Source organism: Ambystoma mexicanum, chromosome 3p (genome assembly GCF_040938575.1).
Source record: "Ambystoma mexicanum isolate Mex_15411 chromosome 3p, UKY_AmexF1_1, whole genome shotgun sequence".
NCBI classification, from domain to species: domain Eukaryota; kingdom Metazoa; phylum Chordata; class Amphibia; order Caudata; family Ambystomatidae; genus Ambystoma; species Ambystoma mexicanum.
The window spans coordinates 695401267-695419475 of NC_090925.1; the positions used below are offsets into that span (position 1 = coordinate 695401267).

An 18209-nucleotide genomic window follows, 5' to 3' on the forward strand; every position below is an offset into this window, starting at 1 on the left:
ATTTCAATGAAAAATGTATTTTTCGTCTACTCAACGACCAGCGTTGGCAGCGACAGTGCTAGCTCAGAAGATCATTCCTGCGGTCTGTAATATTTGACAAAGCTTCTTCTGCAGCGTTGGGCCTACCTCATGCCTGAATCCACGAGGTAGAGCCTGTTCAAGGCCTTTGCCCGCTGTGGACTGGAGAATGTCTATGTAGAGTATCACCACGATGACTGCCACTACTGCCTTCATCCTCACCTTCATCCTCACCATGTCATCCAGGACCGCGCAATCTGCCAGTCGTTCTCCAACAAGACGCTGAGGTATCATTGCGTGGATGGAGGACAGCGCCGGGGCATTTGACTCTGCTTCAGTACAAAGTCATGCCTCGTTTAGGCAGGGCTGGACTGCCCAGCGAACCACCTCTAGTAAGAGGTCTAGGTTGCATGAAGTCTAGGCCACCATCAAGAGGAGGCATAAAGACAAATCCGGCGACAAGCCCAGATCCTCGCACAAGGACCGGTCTTAACCAAAGGTCAGTGCACAAGGGGTGTCGGCAGGGAAGGAGAGACGAGGCCTTTTCCATTACCTCAAAGAGGCAACGTCATCTAAGTCCATGTCGGAATTTCAGTGGCCACTCTTCGCCTTTAGCGTGGAAAGCTGGCTCATCATCGAGATCGGTGGCGAGTACATCATCGTTAACGACCAAGCCTCCCACCAGGTTGTCTACCCCAAGGCCGTCAACGTCGTCCACCGGGGATCTCGTCAATGGCATTTACGTCGACGGCTGTGATACCTGCCGTTGACGGGGGGAAAAAGTCAATCTTCCCATAGGAGTGTTACCACTTCCATTGTGACTAGCGTCGCCAACACCCAAACCAGCACAGTGTCTGCATTGATGGCCCGTCCACGGGCATCATTCCCTAACCTTGGGGTGGCTTTGCTACCAGGAGGTACTATTGTATCTGAGCCAAGTCCTTTCCAATCATAGAGTGTAGAGGAAGCAGAGGAGGCCATCGGGTCACTGCCGTTGTCGCCTGCACACAGGACATCGCCTCCCATAGGGCAATCTAGTTCACGCGGTGTGAGGCAAGCCTGATCAGACTACCACCACAAGACAAACCACCGATCACCATGAAAAGAAACTGGAGAACCATCAAAAATTCCAACCTAATTGAACTCCTGGAACTCAGCAAACCAATTATGGAAGAAGCTGGCCTGGACAAAAAAAGTAACCTTACTCCGCACCTGGATCGTAACAACCCTAGACGATATTGCCAAAGAAAAACTTTTACTCTCATGTAAAAGAACAATGGAAGGAGCCCCTTCTTAGCATTCCATCTGAACGAAGAAATTGTGCTGCCCATGTTTCTTGCTGAGCCCAAAGACGAGGCACAGAGAGTTCTGCACTGCCATGTCAGGTGTGCCTTGAAATTCTACAAGTCGGATGCTCTGTTGGTCACTTTCAGAGGATCAGGACCAGGCCTCCATAGCCCGTTTGATGATCTCGGCCATCAAAGAAGCCTACGAGGGACAGCACAAGCCACCGCTGGCCAACATGCACACCCACGCAGTCAGAGCCAAGGCAATGGCCATCGCTTTCCAGCCGTTTGTCCCCTTGCAAGTCGTAAGCAGGGCGGCCACATGGGTCTCCCCTTCGGCTTTCTGCAAGCACTACTGTTTGGATGCTGGTTCTAGATCAGACGCGGCTTTCGGACAGGCGGTTCTTAGAAACCTGTTTGCTTAAGGAGGGTTTCCTCTCCACCCTGAGGCTACACTCAGTTGTAATCGCCTATGCAGTGTGAAGGAGAGGGGACGGGATGTAAGAGTAATTATAAGTTACTCACCGTAGTGAGTCCTTAGTCCCCTTTCCTCCATACGTCCCACCAGCCTCCCCCGTAATAAAACTGTTGTCATTAGGTAATGTTAATCTATTGTTGATGCGTCTATGGGGACTGAGTTGTGGCGCCGGAGGGCAGAGTCAGGGCAGCGCATGCTCCCAGGGCCGCGTGCCTCTAAATTTCAAGAGGAAGAAGGTTTTTTTATGGTGAAAAAGGTTCCGTCTCCCGTCCCTTCGAAGGGACGCCCCTGCAGTATGGAGGAAAGGGGACCAACTTAATTTCTCCCTTTTTCTTTACTTTATGCCTTGATGAGCCGTTTACATTGGCTTTATTCCTCGTGTAGAATGTTCACTTTATTCACTTCTAATCCTTGCAAGTCACATCACAATGCAGACTATTGGGCTCCTGTGCTGCTTTGACGTGTTGCAGTGCCTAGCAACGCATCATAATGCCAGGCTGATGAAGAATCAAGTCGCGCATGCACCACACGTGACCTAAAATATGGAGGTGGGGCTTGTAGGGTACCTTTGTCTGCTCACGAGCCTCAATACCCGCAGTGTTGCGTTTGGTTTTGCTTCGTCTCCCCCTTTGATTCTTTGGGAGCCCTCCGCCTCCTCGTGGGTTCACGCTGTGCCCCTCTCACGTTGATCAGTTGCTGGCGATGCGATCCAAACGCTCTTCCTCTCAGCAGCTGCTGCACTCCCTCTTCTTTGTCCGCCACCCTGTGCAGAGCGGCTCCACGTCCTCGCTGCCACTGTTGAGGTGTGAGCACTCAGGAGACACACAGTGAGTGAGATTAGGGCTTTATTGGTATAAGCAGAGAGCAGCAGCCACCTCAGCCCCAAGCTTTCTACAACTGCCACAGGTTCCAAAACCCTAGTGGTTCTAAATTTAAAGGGGAAGAAGGTTGTTTCTGGTGAAAAGGGTTCTGTCTCCTGTCCCTCCGAAGGGACACCCATGCAGTATGGAGGAAAGGCGACTGAGGACTAAGAGTACGTTAGTCACTACGGTGAGTAACTTGTCATTTTTCCCATGCGCCTCCAAGATTTTCACCTTGCCTAGCAGTGTCGAGGAGGAGAAAGCCGAGGACGACTGAGGCTTAGAGTAGAGTGACACCGCAGCAATCACTGAAGTGTGCGGTTGAGGCTGCGCCGAAAGCAAGAGTGTATCCCCCTCTATCTGCCTGTACTTGGCGTCGAGGCGCCGATTGACAGGCTGGGGCGAGTGCGGCTTGAGCCAACCCCTTTTGGCCAGGGCAACAACGTCCTTCTGCATCAGGATCTCCATCTTGGGTGTCTTATGGTGAGGACTTCTGCCAAGACCCCCTCCTTGGGCTGAGGAAGGCTCAAATACTCTGCCACCGCTACCAGGCGTTCTTGGAAGGCCTTGGAAGAAGATGGCGTGTCAGGGTCCTCCTCCTCCTCCTCTGTGCCCACCTGAGTGCTCGGAGGATCGGGAGGTGGTGGAGTAGCACTGGGCGCCGTGGGCTGCAGTGTGGATACTGGAGCCGGTGGCTGATGCGGGGGCTGCTGTGGAACTGCCTGCGCTGATGCCAGAATCTGAAGAGTGGGCAGGGGTAGCGTGGGCTGAGCTGGGACCTGAGGCAACGGAGCTACTGGAGGAATGACTATGGGTGGCGGTGGGAGGGCCGGAGGGAGCATGTCCCTGATCCTATCCCGAAGGATGGCTCTCAACTGGGGGGGGTTCACATCGGCGCTAGAAACCTTTCGAAGAATCTGTCTGAAGAGGTGGCAGGTGATATTGACAGAGTGGCTGCGGGCTGCTGGAGATGGGGCACACTCTGTCTGGGGCGCAGGGGAAACCTGCCCTTTGTGGCTGATAAACTGTAGGCCACGTTCCTGGTTGACACCAGTCCCACCTTGTGACTCGTTCTTCCACCCGCTCTGCTAAAGAGGGTATCAGACGAGCGTCCATCTTGTCTGGCGCCGTGCGTGCCACGTGCCAAAATCGTGGTGCCTGGCTCATCGGACCCAGCCCGTCCAAGACGCTTGGTGTTGGAACAAAGGGCTTATCTCACACCTCAGGCCTAGACCTGGATGGCGTATTGCCCTCAGCTGAACTGCCGGCAGTGCTGCGTGAAGGTGCCCCCTCTGTCATGATGCTGGTAGTAGGGCGTTGCCCCTCGGGAGTAACTCTGGTGAAAGAACCTTGCGGTCCCTCAGCACTGGCACAGGAAGGATCCTGAGACCCCTCGGCCGTAAGGCCAGTAGCTGGACTAGCTTTGGTACGTGTGCTGGTGTGAGAACCCGAGAGGCTCCTCCCGGTTGGGCGCTTCCTTGGTATGTGTAGTTTCTGGATTTTGGGGTGCGATGGTAAATGGAGGTCTTACCTTTGGGGTGCGATGGTAAATGGGGTGCGATGGTAAATGGAGGCCTTACCTTTGGCCTCAAGCGATGCTTGACGAAGTCCTTTAGGTCCTCCGGAGGTGACTTCTGGAAGAGCTCCCTCCACCTAGCTATCCTGTTCTTCAGTGCACGTGGAGTCAGCGCATCGTGCGCGGAACAACCTTCCCAGCCATGGTCAGGTGTGGGGGGGCAGATTTAGGGAAGAGCCCCTTGCAGGCTGGATACCTGCTGAAGTCGACCTGCGCCGGAGAGGTGTGTGGCGTCAGAGGGCCAAGTACCTAATTGAAAAGAAAAAGACAAAGATAGAAGAATATCCTTTGAAGAGCGCGTGGTATTACATGGCCAAAGCCAAACCCAGGAACGCTGGTGAATTCGGCCCGTTCCCGTCGATGTGGAAAAGGGGGCTGGGAAGTGGCGCCGGTGGGTGGAGTCAGGCAAGCGCATGCTCCAAGGGCTGCGCCTCTAAGTTTAAAGGGAAAGAAGATTTTTCTGGTGAAAAAGGTTCTGTCTCCCGTCCCTCGCGAGGGACGTCCATACAGTATGGAGTAAAGGGGATGGAACGCAAGAGTAGGAGGTGAAATCCTCCACCACGACCCAGGATCGGTGAACCTGAAGGCCTGGCTCCTGCAGCCTTAGAGTTCTGGTGGGTGCGAGCTATCGGCAGAATGCAGGGAGGTCCTTGCCAGGGCCAGAGTCGTCGACTCCTAAGTGCAAGGGGCACAAGAGGAAGCATTTTGCTAATTGTTGCCGGACGCAGAAGATAAACCCCCTGAGGGTTTACGGCGCCTCAAGTCCTCCCGCACTTGTCTTTGGCCAAGGCGGGGCTGGCGCACGCCTCCATCAAAGTGCATTTGGCGGCTATCTCCCGCTACATCAGGTCTCTGGGGCGGCCTTCATTTTGGTCACACTGTCTAGTCAAGGAGTTTCTAAAAAGACTGTTTAGATCCTTCCCTCCGGTGAAGTCGCCTGCCCCCGCGTGGGAACTCATGGTGCTGACTAGGCTCATGGGGGGGGCCCCTTCGAGCCTATGCACCAACCTCCTCTCAAGTTCCTGTCGTGGAAACCGCTTTTTCTCATGGCCATCACCTCTTCCAGGAGGGTAGGTGATATCCAGGCCCTGTTCTGCAAGCGGCCTTATCTGACTTTCCACGAGACAAGGGTCGTGCTGCAGGCGCACCCTTACTTCATGCCAAAGGTCCCGTCAGAATTCCACCTTAATGAACCTTGTGTTGCCTGTGTTTTTTCCCCCCAACATCTTCGTCACCGGCTGAAAGGACTTTGCACTGGCTCGATGTGGCGCGTGCTCTGAAGTGCTATGTGGCACGCACAAAGAGTTTCCAGAAGACGTCCCAACTCTTTGTGAACTTTGGTCCTGTGAACCATGGGAAAGGTTTGTCCAAGGCTTCCATTTCCAGGTGGCTCTCTGGCTCTATCGCACACTGTCATCGGTTGGCAAACCAACAGCTGCCCAGGCGTCCGAGAGCCCATTCCACCAGAGCGAATGCTGCAACGACGGTGTTCCTGTCTGGTGTGCCCCTGCTGGACATCTGCAGGGCTGCTACATGGATGTCTACGCACACCTTCATAAGATTCTACTACATCGACAGGGGTTCCAGAGAGGAGTCCAGGGTCGGCCAAGCAGTGCTACGTGACCTGTTCACTTGAAGGTGAGCCTGTCCGGAGTTAAGAGTAATTGCTTCTGTTGACCCTTCCCACCTTCCCTAGTTGTGTGTATGTACTGATATGTAGTCTTCATGAACATGTGAATCCATGCCAGACCCCATGCTGGAGAAGGAACGAGTTAATTACCTGTAACTTTGTTCACCAGCATGGGTCTGGCATGAATTCACATGCAAACCCTCCCTGCTGCCCCTCTCCGGCACTTCTTGGTCATACTGCCACTTTACGTGCTATCAAATCTGAAGATGGCTGCCAGAGGAGGGGCTTACGGAGAGGGCAGTCATTGGCTGGGGGAACTATGACCCAGTGCTCAATGATTGGTTTATAGGAGAAAGACAGTTTGTAAGTGAAAGAGAAACTGTTTTTTCTTTTACCAAGGATTCCCGGCCTGACAGGGAATATTCCTGATCATGTGAATCCATGCCAGACCCATGCTGGAGAACAACAGTTACAGGTAAGTAACTTGTTCCTTTTTCTACTTCTGTAGTTTGGCAAATAGCCATTAAAAGTGTGGGATTATGGAGAAATTCAAATGGTGGTCTCATCCCAGACTTCCTGGTCTCCCCTCGACCCATATGAGCCTCTCGCAGTACACCACCCCCAGGGTCGGGATCAGGACAGGAAGCATCTGCCTTTCCCATGCCACATGAGAAGGGTCCCAGACCAGGTTTTTGGGGAGAATTGTCTGATTCTTCACACACCGTAGTACTTGGATTGTAAAATACCTTTCTGCTGATTGTGTCTAAAATAAAAAAAAAGGCTAGAATTGCTTCTTGAACCAGATCTTCGGGCATTCAGATGGAATCTTAAAACATGCTTTTCTAGAACTAGATTTTATTCTTCTCTTGCTTTGGCTCGATAATCCAGCTCTGTAGTGCCATGATGCCAATAAGCTAGAACGCCCACTTTACCAAACACTTTGTCAATGGTTTGTACTAGCAATCCCAGGCATCTGGGTCTGTCGGTTGCTGGTGCTCGTGCTCTCATATGCATCCTCCTCTTCATGTCTAGTCCTTGCTGAAACAGTACAGCAATGCTTAGTAGTCTTTAGAGCATGTGATTGGTTGTGCCTGTTGGGTGAAGGGAGAGATTGACGATTCCTTGATTCCCTCCAGTCACTTGAAGTTAAGTGCCTGCAAATACCGAACAGAACTTTGCCACCAGAAACGTTTTGAAAAATTGGCAGGGTAAACGGAAATTCCTCACAATTCCTTGTAAAGAAGGTTCTGTCACCTGTGCTTTGGCACTTGTGTCCAAGTTTACAATGTAAAGATGCAGACGCTTGAGTTACATAGGAACTTCGGGTATGAGGGCTCTCCACTCCCAATCAAAGGGTTGATTCCATTTGAACCTTTGAAGGCTACCGAATGAGGGAAGCCACAGTGAACTTCAGAAGGCTTATTCCCACCTTTCTCAGGTGTGGGTTCAGACCTTGAATCCCAGATACCTTTCCCAAACACATCCTAAAAAACTCTGGTCACTGTTCTCCGAGACAGGTGGTAGCTCTGATCATACATGGTAACATATGTGTACTACTCCCTAACCCATAAGGCATGACGACAAGCTGTTGGTGCATGATTTACACAGGTGGACCATGAAAGGACACCCCCATGGAGCTTCAGTTGTACCCTCATAATTCTCAAGAGGAGCCACCAACCACTGGAGTGCGTGCATCCATCTCTGAGGAGACATGATCATGGAATATCCTTGGGGTATACTAACCTGGAGAGGCTTATGGCTTTTCGGGGCCTCTTTCAGGGTTCTCGTTCCTGATGAAGCATTGGATGAGGACTCAGTAGTGGAAGTGTTTGTAAATGGGTTGAGGGTGGGAGGAGCACAGGGGCCTTGAGACAGATGTACAGATTAGAACTTTCAACTGCAGTTGGCTTATACTATTTATTCCAGTCTGGGGGATAGACTGTTCTTTGTCTGTATAAAAGTAGCAAAAATGACTCTTATGGAGTACATTTTTAAACAAAAGTACTAGATTTAGAAAGATGTTTCTGCAAAGGGCACAGCAGGCTGTTTGCCACTATAATTTACAAAGGCACTAACATATAAGTGTGGCCGTATTGCCGAATGTGTGATTAGGCTTGCAAAGTAAATGGCCTTCTTTTGGGTGTAAATAACTCTGAGAGACTATGATTCCCTCCGGACACATGTATTTTTTTGTTTTTGCCTGGAAGCAGAGTGTTGCGTTGCAAGTGAAATGAAACTAAAAGAGAGATGGAGCTGTGAATATAAAAACAGATGATTCATAAGATTGCCTTTAGGATGATGTTTAGCAACCAGTCAGAAGATATTGCATCTCATTATTTGAGTCTGTAACATTGCCCCAAAGGACAATGTCAGTGGGGGTTGTTTACTAACATGCTCCTTGAGTTTATACCTGGGAGAGGATTATGGGAAATGTCAGATTTCACAAAGTATCAATCCATACCATAAATAATAATGGTCACAGTTAGGGAACATTCTCAGAAATGTGCTAATTCCCTTCTATCTTAGATACCCCCAGCTCTTTTGCTGGACTTTAGGACTTTTAACTGCTATCCTGGAAAGAGTGAGACCTTTTTCCCACTTGCATGTATTTTTCTATGATGTGAACTCTGCGTTTCTTTTGGTTTTGGAGTTTGACAAACTCCATAGGCGGCATCTTTTTACCTTGTGACACACAGCACCTTCACTGCAGTGGCAAAGGGAAGTCTTTCAGATTTCCTAAAGGTTTAAATACCTTCTATTGGTTAAACTACTGTTTCCAAGAGCAGTTAAGTGAAATTGACTTAACTTACATTTGTAACTTTCTAGACCCAGCACACACCATCTTACTAAAGGGTGCTGGAGGGGTTACTTATATCCCCTTTGCCTAGATTCTCATGTAACATTTTTATTTTACTCTTTCTACAGTTAATGGCTGGTGGTTTACATTTCCCTCCCATTGTGTGTTTCTACCGCGGCCTGCAATTGCAGCGGCAGTACAGCACCCATGGGTGACCATTTTGTCAAAATGGCCCTGGTCTTCTTTTTTTGCCATTTCTTGTTGGAAAGGTCTTTCTTTAGATTTACTCTGCATGCAAAAGCCAGGTTTGGTCCCTTTGTTCATTTTGTCTTTGGCAGGGTTCACCAGTGAAGCCCGCCTCTGGTTCCAGCGTGTCTGGAAGGGCAGAAAGTCGGGAGGTGCCCGAAACTCCCTGTGCTTAATCCCCTTGGTTACAGGAATGCACCCAAACGTGATTGGCTGGCTGGCTGTCCTTGGAGGACAGCCACCATGCTTTGTGATTGACAGCTATGCTGTCAATGAATGGGAGAAACCTGCATAAAAGGCAAGGTCTTTTGCTTGGAAGGCATAGTCGACCACTGGACGAAGGAATCCGAAGAAGAACTTGAAAGAGATGCTTGTTGCAACTCCTGGACCGTTGGTTTGCCCTGTGAAGCCCTGCTGTAGTGCTGAAGCTCCGAATTCACCTCGACTAGAGAAGCCCTGCAAAGGACGACTTCTCCCCTTGGGCTGGTGGGACCAATCAACCCCAAGGCGAACTCATCTGGAAATCCTTTCGGAGCTAGCTGTACTTCTTTTGCTGCTGCAGGAACTGATTACCAGGCAGAGGAACACCAGAATCAAGTGCGTCATCTTTAAGTCGTGCTCGAACTCCAAAAAGATCCTCTGGATTCCCATGAAGCAGGTCTGACCGAGCCTGAGCCACCTTAACAGAGTGCTGGACCCCAGATGGGAGGAATGTCCAGAAGGATCCGAGAACCGTGGCGGTGGTATTCGCGAGAAGCTGAAACCGCAAAGTGCCGCTGATATGAAGTTTGCCCATTGCTGCTGCTGACCTTCAATTCGTAGTGCAGTAGTCCCCAAACGTCCTCCCTCTTGTCCCCACGACTGAGGCCCAGGAACAACAGGATCTGCCATACTACTGCTGGAACAGAAGCCAGCTGGAACCAATTTCTTCATACCTAAGATACTGTAAAACTAAGGTGTACTTACCTTTTGTCATGTAGCCTTGCTAGCTCTCTGTTGAGACTTGTCTTGGTTGCTTTTGTAGAGTTGCTTGCAGCTTTGCCCCTCACAAGCCTCCCACCTTGTGACCCAACAGCGATTTCATTTCCTACTAAGATTTCTAAAACATTGTGCAAGACTTTTTACTTACCTTCAAGAAGTGCTTCAGCTCACCTAGACTTTTGCTCAGTTGACATTAGCTGTCCTGGCTCCCTGAAAGACTCGTCTAACCTCTGACTTTGTACTTAGCTATACCTCCACAAAAGTCACACATTCTATAACTTGTGTAGCTGGGAAAGGGTTAAATTACTTTTCATTGGGGGGGTTTCAAACATGCTTAAGAATATTTGTTAACCATTGTTTTATTCCCAAACCTTTTCCTTTTGACACCAAACTCAGTATTGCTCTAAACGTACCAGTGATCTATTAATGTCCACAGTGTCCTAGTTATTTGTGACCTCCGGATGTAGGAAGTGTCTGGGTGCCATCCCAAATGGGTATCTACTAATTTATTGAAACTGAGTGTGTATTTTTGAAGTATTGTTGTGTTAGAAATATTGCTCGCTTCTAAGGAATCCTATTCAACAGACTGTTAAATTAATAAATATTTTTGTAATCAAGAAACCTTGAGTGCAAGTGTTTATTTGGATACTTGTCACTGTGAAACTCTGTTAAAACCCTAAACCTCACATTGACCCCTCTTGAGATAAGCCTGGCTGCTCAGTCACTCTACCAACTTGTGTAGTACATGCTTATAGCAAAGGTTGGGTTAACTATTGCCAAGAGGACAAGGCTGGTGCAGTCTCTCACAGGGTGCTGCATACAATCTTGCCTAACAGTCACATAAAAAGAGGGTTACAACAGATTTTCTGTGTTCTGACTCAACTAGATGAAAGTCATGATGCTGTATTCATGATCAGACAATGACAACTGCAACCTATTCTGCCCATTTCAGCTATCTTGCATCTTAATGTGCCAAACCACTTCAGCGATGGGAGTCACACAACTGGAGAATAAAACAGTAGGTGTTTCCTGGTGATTTATATATGCACAGCTTTTACGTGTGACTTGATTCTCTGGTAAAACCTCTCAAGAAAGGGCTATCTGTGTGTTGGCATGTTTACTGTTTGCAAGGTTCAATTTATTGTTTCTACCAAATCTCATAAAAAGTTAATAAAAAGATTACCGCTTGAAGGAAGGAAATACACAAATTGCTGCCTCCTCTCTTTCAGGTCTGCATACCTGTTTTGTGTGTAAGGAGACTGAACCAGCCGTGAAACGATGCATGGTTCCTCTGTGCGGAAAATACTACCACGAAGCATGTGTGAAGAAGTATCCACCAGCTTTGCTCCAGAGTAGAGGTTTTCGCTGCTCCTTGCATGTCTGCATCACCTGCCATGCCACTAACCCCACCCATCCTTCTGCCATGAAAGGTAGGTCCTTCAAAACTAGTGTTTGTCTGCATTTCAAATAGTTTTTGTGATTGTTTCTCACTACACGTTGGCTGCTTCTCTGTTAGGTCGTCTGATGCGGTGTGTGCGATGTCCAGTAGCATATCATGCCAACGACTTCTGCCTAGCTGCGGGGACTGTTATTCTTGCCTCAAACAGCATGATCTGTCCCAATCATTTTACCCCAAGGAAGGGATGCAAGAACCATGAACACATCAATGTCAGCTGGTGCTTTGTCTGCTCTGAAGGTAAGTAATGTGCACGTCTCCATTGTTGTAAAGGCCCCCTATGTACGGTATGGGAGTTTTTGCGCATCACCTGTTGAGCAGAGTCTTTATGCTCACTGTAGCAGAAGGTTTCTGGACAGATTCTACAGAAGCTTAATTGCAATCCCTGTTATGTGTGTTCTTTTGTATGAATGGGTTTATTCACCATGATCCTGCTAAGGATATTCATTTGGAACACTTCTTACTGATGGTGAGGGGACCTTTGAAATCCAATGGCCTGGAACAGTGGTAACTTGGAGCATTCTATTTTAGTTGTGTGAGTTTTAGTTAATATACTGTGTTGGTATCAAGTAGTTCCAAGAAACGTGCTCTTTGAATGGTTCTTGGATGTACTTTTGTGCATGCTCCAAATAAATGTGTAAAGTCTACTCCTCGCAGGGAGCCCACAGCTACTGTGTGTTTTACAGTGATGGGAGGGTGGGTGTCTGAGATGAAATTTAACTTAAATCATTTTTGTTAAGCGTCACTTGACAATCCATCAGTGACAATCCAAATAATTGTTTTTTTATTTGAATTTGAATTGTTTTTTTTAACACAATGAAGGAAAAGCTCCAAAATATATAAAATCAGCAAGATCAAAAACCACATAATTTTCCTTCAAACACCAGATCCCCCACCGCCACCCCCACTGCCCACCCCATGGCAACTATTAACAACACCAAATGGGATCAGACATGGCGCACACAAAAAACAAAGCACAACCAAGTGTTAATATAGCTACAGTCCATCACCTAAGGTAATTTACCCCACAAATCCAGGGATCTCAACCAGGGGAGTGCGGGGTGCTAGCCATAACCCCCAACCAGCTCCCTCCACAGCAGGCCCACATACCCACAAAGCATCTCACACCCCTGTGTATTTATTAAGGATCTCAATTCCTTCCCTCATCTCTAACTGTCTGTCTGCTATCCAGGAATGGTGTGCCGCCAATGACCTCTGCCTTAATGCCAGTAAGACTGAGATTCTACTCATTGGCACACCCACTCCCTCCTTCCCTGCAGCTCTCTGGCCGGCCTCTCTTGGCCCTCTTCCTGCTCCTACCTGCAAGGCTAAAAACCTCAGGGTCATCTTCGACTCTACACTCTCCTTCTCTCCTCACATATCTGACGTCTCTAAGAAGTCACACTACCAGCTGCACCTCCTCAGAGGTATTCTTCCCTTCCTCTCCTTCCCCCAGAAGCTCACTGTCTCCCGAGCCCTGGTTCTCTCGAAGCTGGACTACTGTAACAGCCTCGATCTTAATCTGCCTGCCTCCCTCTGCAACTCATCCAGAACAGAACTGCAAGACTTGTCCTTGGCCTCAAGCCCAGGGACCGCATCTCTCCAGGACTGAAATCTCTACACTGGCTCCCAGTGACTGCGAGGATTAAGTTCAAAAGCCTCTGCATTATCCACAAGGCCTTCTGGGGCCTGGGGCCAAAATACCTTCAACTCTCTCCCCCTAAATATCTTCCTTCCCGAGCCCTTCGCTCATCCGTCTCCAACTCCCTCAGGGTCAGCCGCTTCTCAAAGGAACAAGCTGGGGGTAGATCTCTCTCTGCGGCAGGGGCCTCCTTCTGGAACAGCCTTCCTGCCTCCCTGAAACTCGAGGCGAACCATCTCCGGTTCCGGAAGCACCTCAAAACCTTCCTCTTTGCTTCTGCTTTCTCTGTCCCTCTCCCCTGCTAAATTCTACACTGAAATTGCACTGAATCTGCAACTGGGCCACTTTCACCGACCTCGTTCCTGGGCCCAGCCACCCTCCACTTGCACTGCCTCCCTGGCATTGCATCTCCTGCACTGCGGGACTGTCTCTGTATCCCTAAAGCCCCCCCTTCCCAGCACTTGCCTGCACTTACCTTACACTTGCCACCAGCTGGCCCTATTTATTTATTTATTTTTATTCTACTTAATTTTACTGCACTTCCCCCTCCCCTTCCCCTTTCACTTTTCCCTTCCCCTACCCCTGTGCGGTCTGAATGATACCTGGCCTAGTAGGATCGTTGTCTGTCTTCACCTTGTCCCCTCCCCAGCCCCCCCCCCCCCCCCCGGCTCGTCGCGCCTTGAAACACTTGTGTATAGGCGCGTTACAAATGACACTCCCCTTGTGGATGGCTGCCGTAATTTGTTCCATCAAATAAATGTCCTTAGCCTTCGACATCCATTCCCCCTGACCCGGCAGCCACTCCCTCTTCCATTGGCTGGCCAGGCACACACTAGTCACCAACAATAAAAGTGTACTATATGTGGTAAGCTCCTTTAGTCCCCATCACCCTCCTCAAAGCCGAATAAAACAAGCAGTGCGTTCAAGGGACGAGTCATCCCTTCCACCTCCTTTATCCAACCCAACACCTTCTTCCAGTAAACCTGCTCCTCATCACATTACCACATGTGCCAGTACGTGGCATGCTCTCCACACCCAAGGCAACAATATGGACTTATCCCCACAAACATTCTCGAAAGGCGAACAGGTTCATATTGCCACCTATGGAGCAGCTTGATAACAAGGAGCTTGTACTGGCATGATATTGATGTCTTAAAAGCTCTGCAGCACATCCTATGCCACACCAATTTCCTTCCCCGCATTTCTGTCCCAGCTGGCATGAAGACTCTCTGTTTCAAACACTGACACCTCAATCAATGCAAGCTACAATACGGATATCAAGCCCTTCATCTCTAAATCAGGGTAAGCTCCCTCTGTACCTGTGTTTTCCACATTTCTGTGGTGAGAACCCCTTTGATCTGCAAGTCGGAGAATATCGAGGGTTTCCCTGTATGCAAAGCTTCCTCCAAGTGCTGAATCTAGATGATGTTTCCATCCTGCCACAATTGGGCCACTCTAGCCAGCCACCCTCGAACCACGCATGGAACCTTGCCAAATCGGCATCTCCACCTATACCTGGTGCCCACAGATGACTCCTAGGCGAAGTCCACAATGTGTCTCCATTGATAGTGCAAACAATAAAGGCAGACGCCTCTGCCTAGTCCATCTATGTAACAAAATCGCCCATGGAAAACCGTCCATTAACAGCCTCCCTAGCCGACAGGCCAGAATACAGGTAAGAATGTTCCTCCCAAACCCATATTTCCCCAGAACCACATACAGGAAGCAGGAAGACCTAATCAACCCTGTCAAAGACCTTCTGTGCATCTAAGGTCAGGAGCGTTGGGTTACTCCCCTTCCCTCTAGCCATGTCCGTCATGGTGTAGGTCTTTCACAAGGTGTCTGCCCATTGTCTCCCTTCATAAAGCCGACCTGGTCAAACTGTACCAAACGAGGCATCAAAATCTCCTATTGAGAGGTCAACACCCTAGTAAAAATCTTTGTCTCCACGTTAAGCAAGGGTATGGGCTGATAGAACCCACATGACCTAGCATCCCTCCCACCTTTGTGCATCACTGATATGAGGGCCCCAGCAAAAGGGTTGGGGAGCCCTCCCAGTCTCCAGGATCTGGTGGAACAATTTTACTAAGTACGGGGATTGAGGTCCTGCAAAAGACCCATCAAACCCGGCTCCGGATTTCCTCCGGATTTCCAGAAGAACTTGCTCTAGACTAAAAGGTGTATCTACCACTAGTGCCTCTTTCTCTGTTAACATTGGAAAGGTAGTGCCCCGCAAATCTGAAACAAACCGTTCCTTGTCAACCTGTGTCTCTAATCCATAAAGCCCTTCATAGAATTTGGCGAAGCACTTCACTAGCCCCTAGAAGGATGCATAAACCTGCCCATCCACCCCTTCGATCCCATCGACCTATCTTTCTGCCCTCTGCCCCTGCAGGCGCGAAAAGCCCTCCGCCCTATCCCCCTTTTCATCGTACTTCTGTTTCAAGAATTGTAATTGTCGAACCACCTTACCCAGCTCGAGGGATTTCAACTCCTCCCTTTTGGCCCTTATTTCTTGCATTAACCTCAGTCTTCCTTCCTCACAAACCTGTAATCTGTGCTCCAGGGAGTGTGAGACATGCATGGTATCAAGAGAGACTCTGACTCAAAAGTAACAGTTTGAAATCCTTTGTTAACAAACTTTGTGGCGTTGCTATAATGCCTACCTGGCCCTAACTCTAAGAGGATTGTTTCCTCAACGGTTGCTTTTAAGGGTTGTCGATGTCCGTAAGTCCAAAACCAAAGTATGTCTGTGTCCAAACCTATGCTTGCCCTCACTCTTAAACCAAATGTGATAGCGGTCTTCTTAAAGGAAAAAATGCTTATTCAAAAGGAAATGTAAACCACTGCTGGTTTATTTTTAATTTTTATAACGTGCTACTCGCCGATTGGCCTCAAAACGCACGGTACGAACAAACGAAAAAATCGACAAACAAATGTGACCAAGGCTGCAAGAAGTCTAACACCTGATCAAATTAATCTGGATTGAGATGAAAAGGGAGGGTAGAGGGATTTAGCCTGCCTAAACTCAGACGTTTATTCTAGGAAGAAGGAGCCTGTACGTCAAAGGTGGAACCTCCAAAACCTGTGAGCTTAAACCTTGGTTGTGCCAATTTAGAGGGGTCATAGGAGCGTAGAAAACGACCAGATGGGAGGGTGGTAAGGTGATCTGCCAGGTACTGTGGATCCTCACTGTTGCGACACTTAAAGGTAATGGAAAGTAACTTGTATGTGAAGCTGTGTTTAATCGGAAGCCAGTGAAACTCTCTTCTGGCATCAGTGACATGGTCTCTCCTGGATAGACCAAAAATGGCTCCGACTACCGCATTCTGTGCAACTTGAAGAGCTTGAAGATTAGCCTTCGATGTACCTGACAAAAGGCTATTGCAATAGAGTATTCAAGGCGCAAGTTGATCAGGGCTGTGGCTAGTAAGGATCTGTTTTTTAATTAAATGTATGGGCGAATACAATTCGGAAGGTTTGTGACGTGGCCACAGGAGGTTCGGACGTGGGCAACATGAGGTTTCTTGCAAAGCTCGGCATCCAAGATTATGCCCAATGTCTTCACTTTCTTGGACACTTTAATTTTGTCACCTGCATTAAGAAAACCTTCATGATCTGACCCCAGTTTTCTAATCTTTTGTGCTGAAGCTGTGATCAAATGTTCTGTGTTTTCAGCGTTCAGGGCCAGAGAGTTGGCAACCATCCACTATTGAATGAATTCGTAGGTTAAATTGATGGCATCTGAATCTTTGCTGTAACAACCGGACAGTTATAGAATGACCTGGGTATCATCTAGTAGTTGGTATACTGGACACCCAGGACATCTAGGAGGACAAGATAGGGCATGGTGTAAATATTGAACAATATGGGAGAAATGCATGATCCCTGTGGAACACCATAGGAGACAGATGTAGGAACAGAGCTGGCATTATCCAGAGCATCTCTTGCGCTCCTGGGGCCTAGGAAAGATGAAATCCACAGAGAAGGCGTGTTAGAGCAATGTGAGTGTTCACTTAACCTTGCAACTAACCGAGAGTGATGCACTGTGTGGTCGGGTAGTCTTACCAATAGGTGTATTTCTGGCAGTTCAAAGCAGTTCAACTCGACAGGGTTGCCCTGGGAACCTTCCATGTAGGCCCCTAGCAGCAAGTTAATATAGTTCACAATGTCTCTGGGTCTCTTGGGGTTCCCTTCCCCAAGGTTTGATCCTTCCAGTTCCAAACAAAAAGATACAGTTCCTCTTAGGCCTTCCCCGAGTCTCGTCCTCTCTTCACGAACCTCAACAATATCTTTTAGCGAGCCTCTTCGAGTTCTCTTTCCCAAGCTTAGGCCCCTCCTCACAAAGTTCAACAATTGTCTCTTGTGGGCCTCTTAGGGTTCCCTTCCCCGATCCATGGCCCCTCTGGCCTCAAACAAACAAAATGTTACTCTTGTCAGGATGCCCCTTTCACTGTACAGTTCTTTCATGGGGGTAGTAGCAGAGACATTCGAGAACGCTGAGTTCTTTGCTCCTCCCGGGCGCGACCACTCTGACCTATACCTCCTCCTAATTCTCTGGCCCCTTTTCTTCTTCTGTGCCTTTTTCAATCTGTCCTTTTCTACTTTACTTTGCTTCCTGCACATCTTCTTTTTCTGTCTTGCACACTTGCACCTTCCTGCCAATATACTGCATTCCGTCCTGCTCCGGTTTCCTGGAGACAAGGGTCCTTTGCTGCGCTGCAGCCCCTCAAACACACTAGGGCAGCGTCTCTGCGTCCTGCACACCACTGGTGCATCTGGGCTCCTCTTCCTTCAGCCTTCTGCTCTTTGGCTCCTCTGGTCCAGTCAGCCTCCCCAGCTCGCTCTCTGATTCAGGCAGAATCAACTTTTTTATACTGCAGGTAAGAGTCAATTGGATTCAGGTGTGCACAGTTGGGAAAAAGTGCCTGACCTTGCCTGACTAGTGGGACAATTGAAAGGTGTTCGATGGTAGACCTCCCTTTTGTATCCCTATGTTGTTTCTATAGGTAATCTTCATTGCTCCCCATTGCCTCTTTCTTGTCCCAGTACTTGTTGGAATTGAGGAAACAAGAGGAGGAGGGGGGAAACAAGGCGAGACCAATGAGGGTTCTTACATGGTGAAGGGTAAAGAGGTGGTTGAAATTGGGGTGAAGGGGAACACCCAGCTAGATTTCTTTAAATAATGGAGAAAATAACCTTTTCCCCATATTTTCCTTCTGTACTGGCGATTTGGAAT

At 48.7% G+C, this 18209-nt stretch overlaps 1 protein-coding gene across 4 annotated transcripts in view; it reads left to right on the forward strand.

Annotated features, from left to right (window-relative positions):
* NSD1 (nuclear receptor binding SET domain protein 1) overlaps positions 1-18209 on the forward strand; it is a 1891114-nt gene that overhangs the window by 1265733 nt on the left and 607172 nt on the right. For all 4 annotated transcript variants that reach the window (XM_069651497.1, XM_069651498.1, XM_069651496.1 and 1 more), the window contains exons 13-14: positions 11102-11302; positions 11389-11568. In XM_069651497.1, the coding sequence (XP_069507598.1) occupies positions 11102-11302; positions 11389-11568 (381 nt within the window). The remainder of the gene's footprint in view (positions 1-11101; positions 11303-11388; positions 11569-18209) is intronic.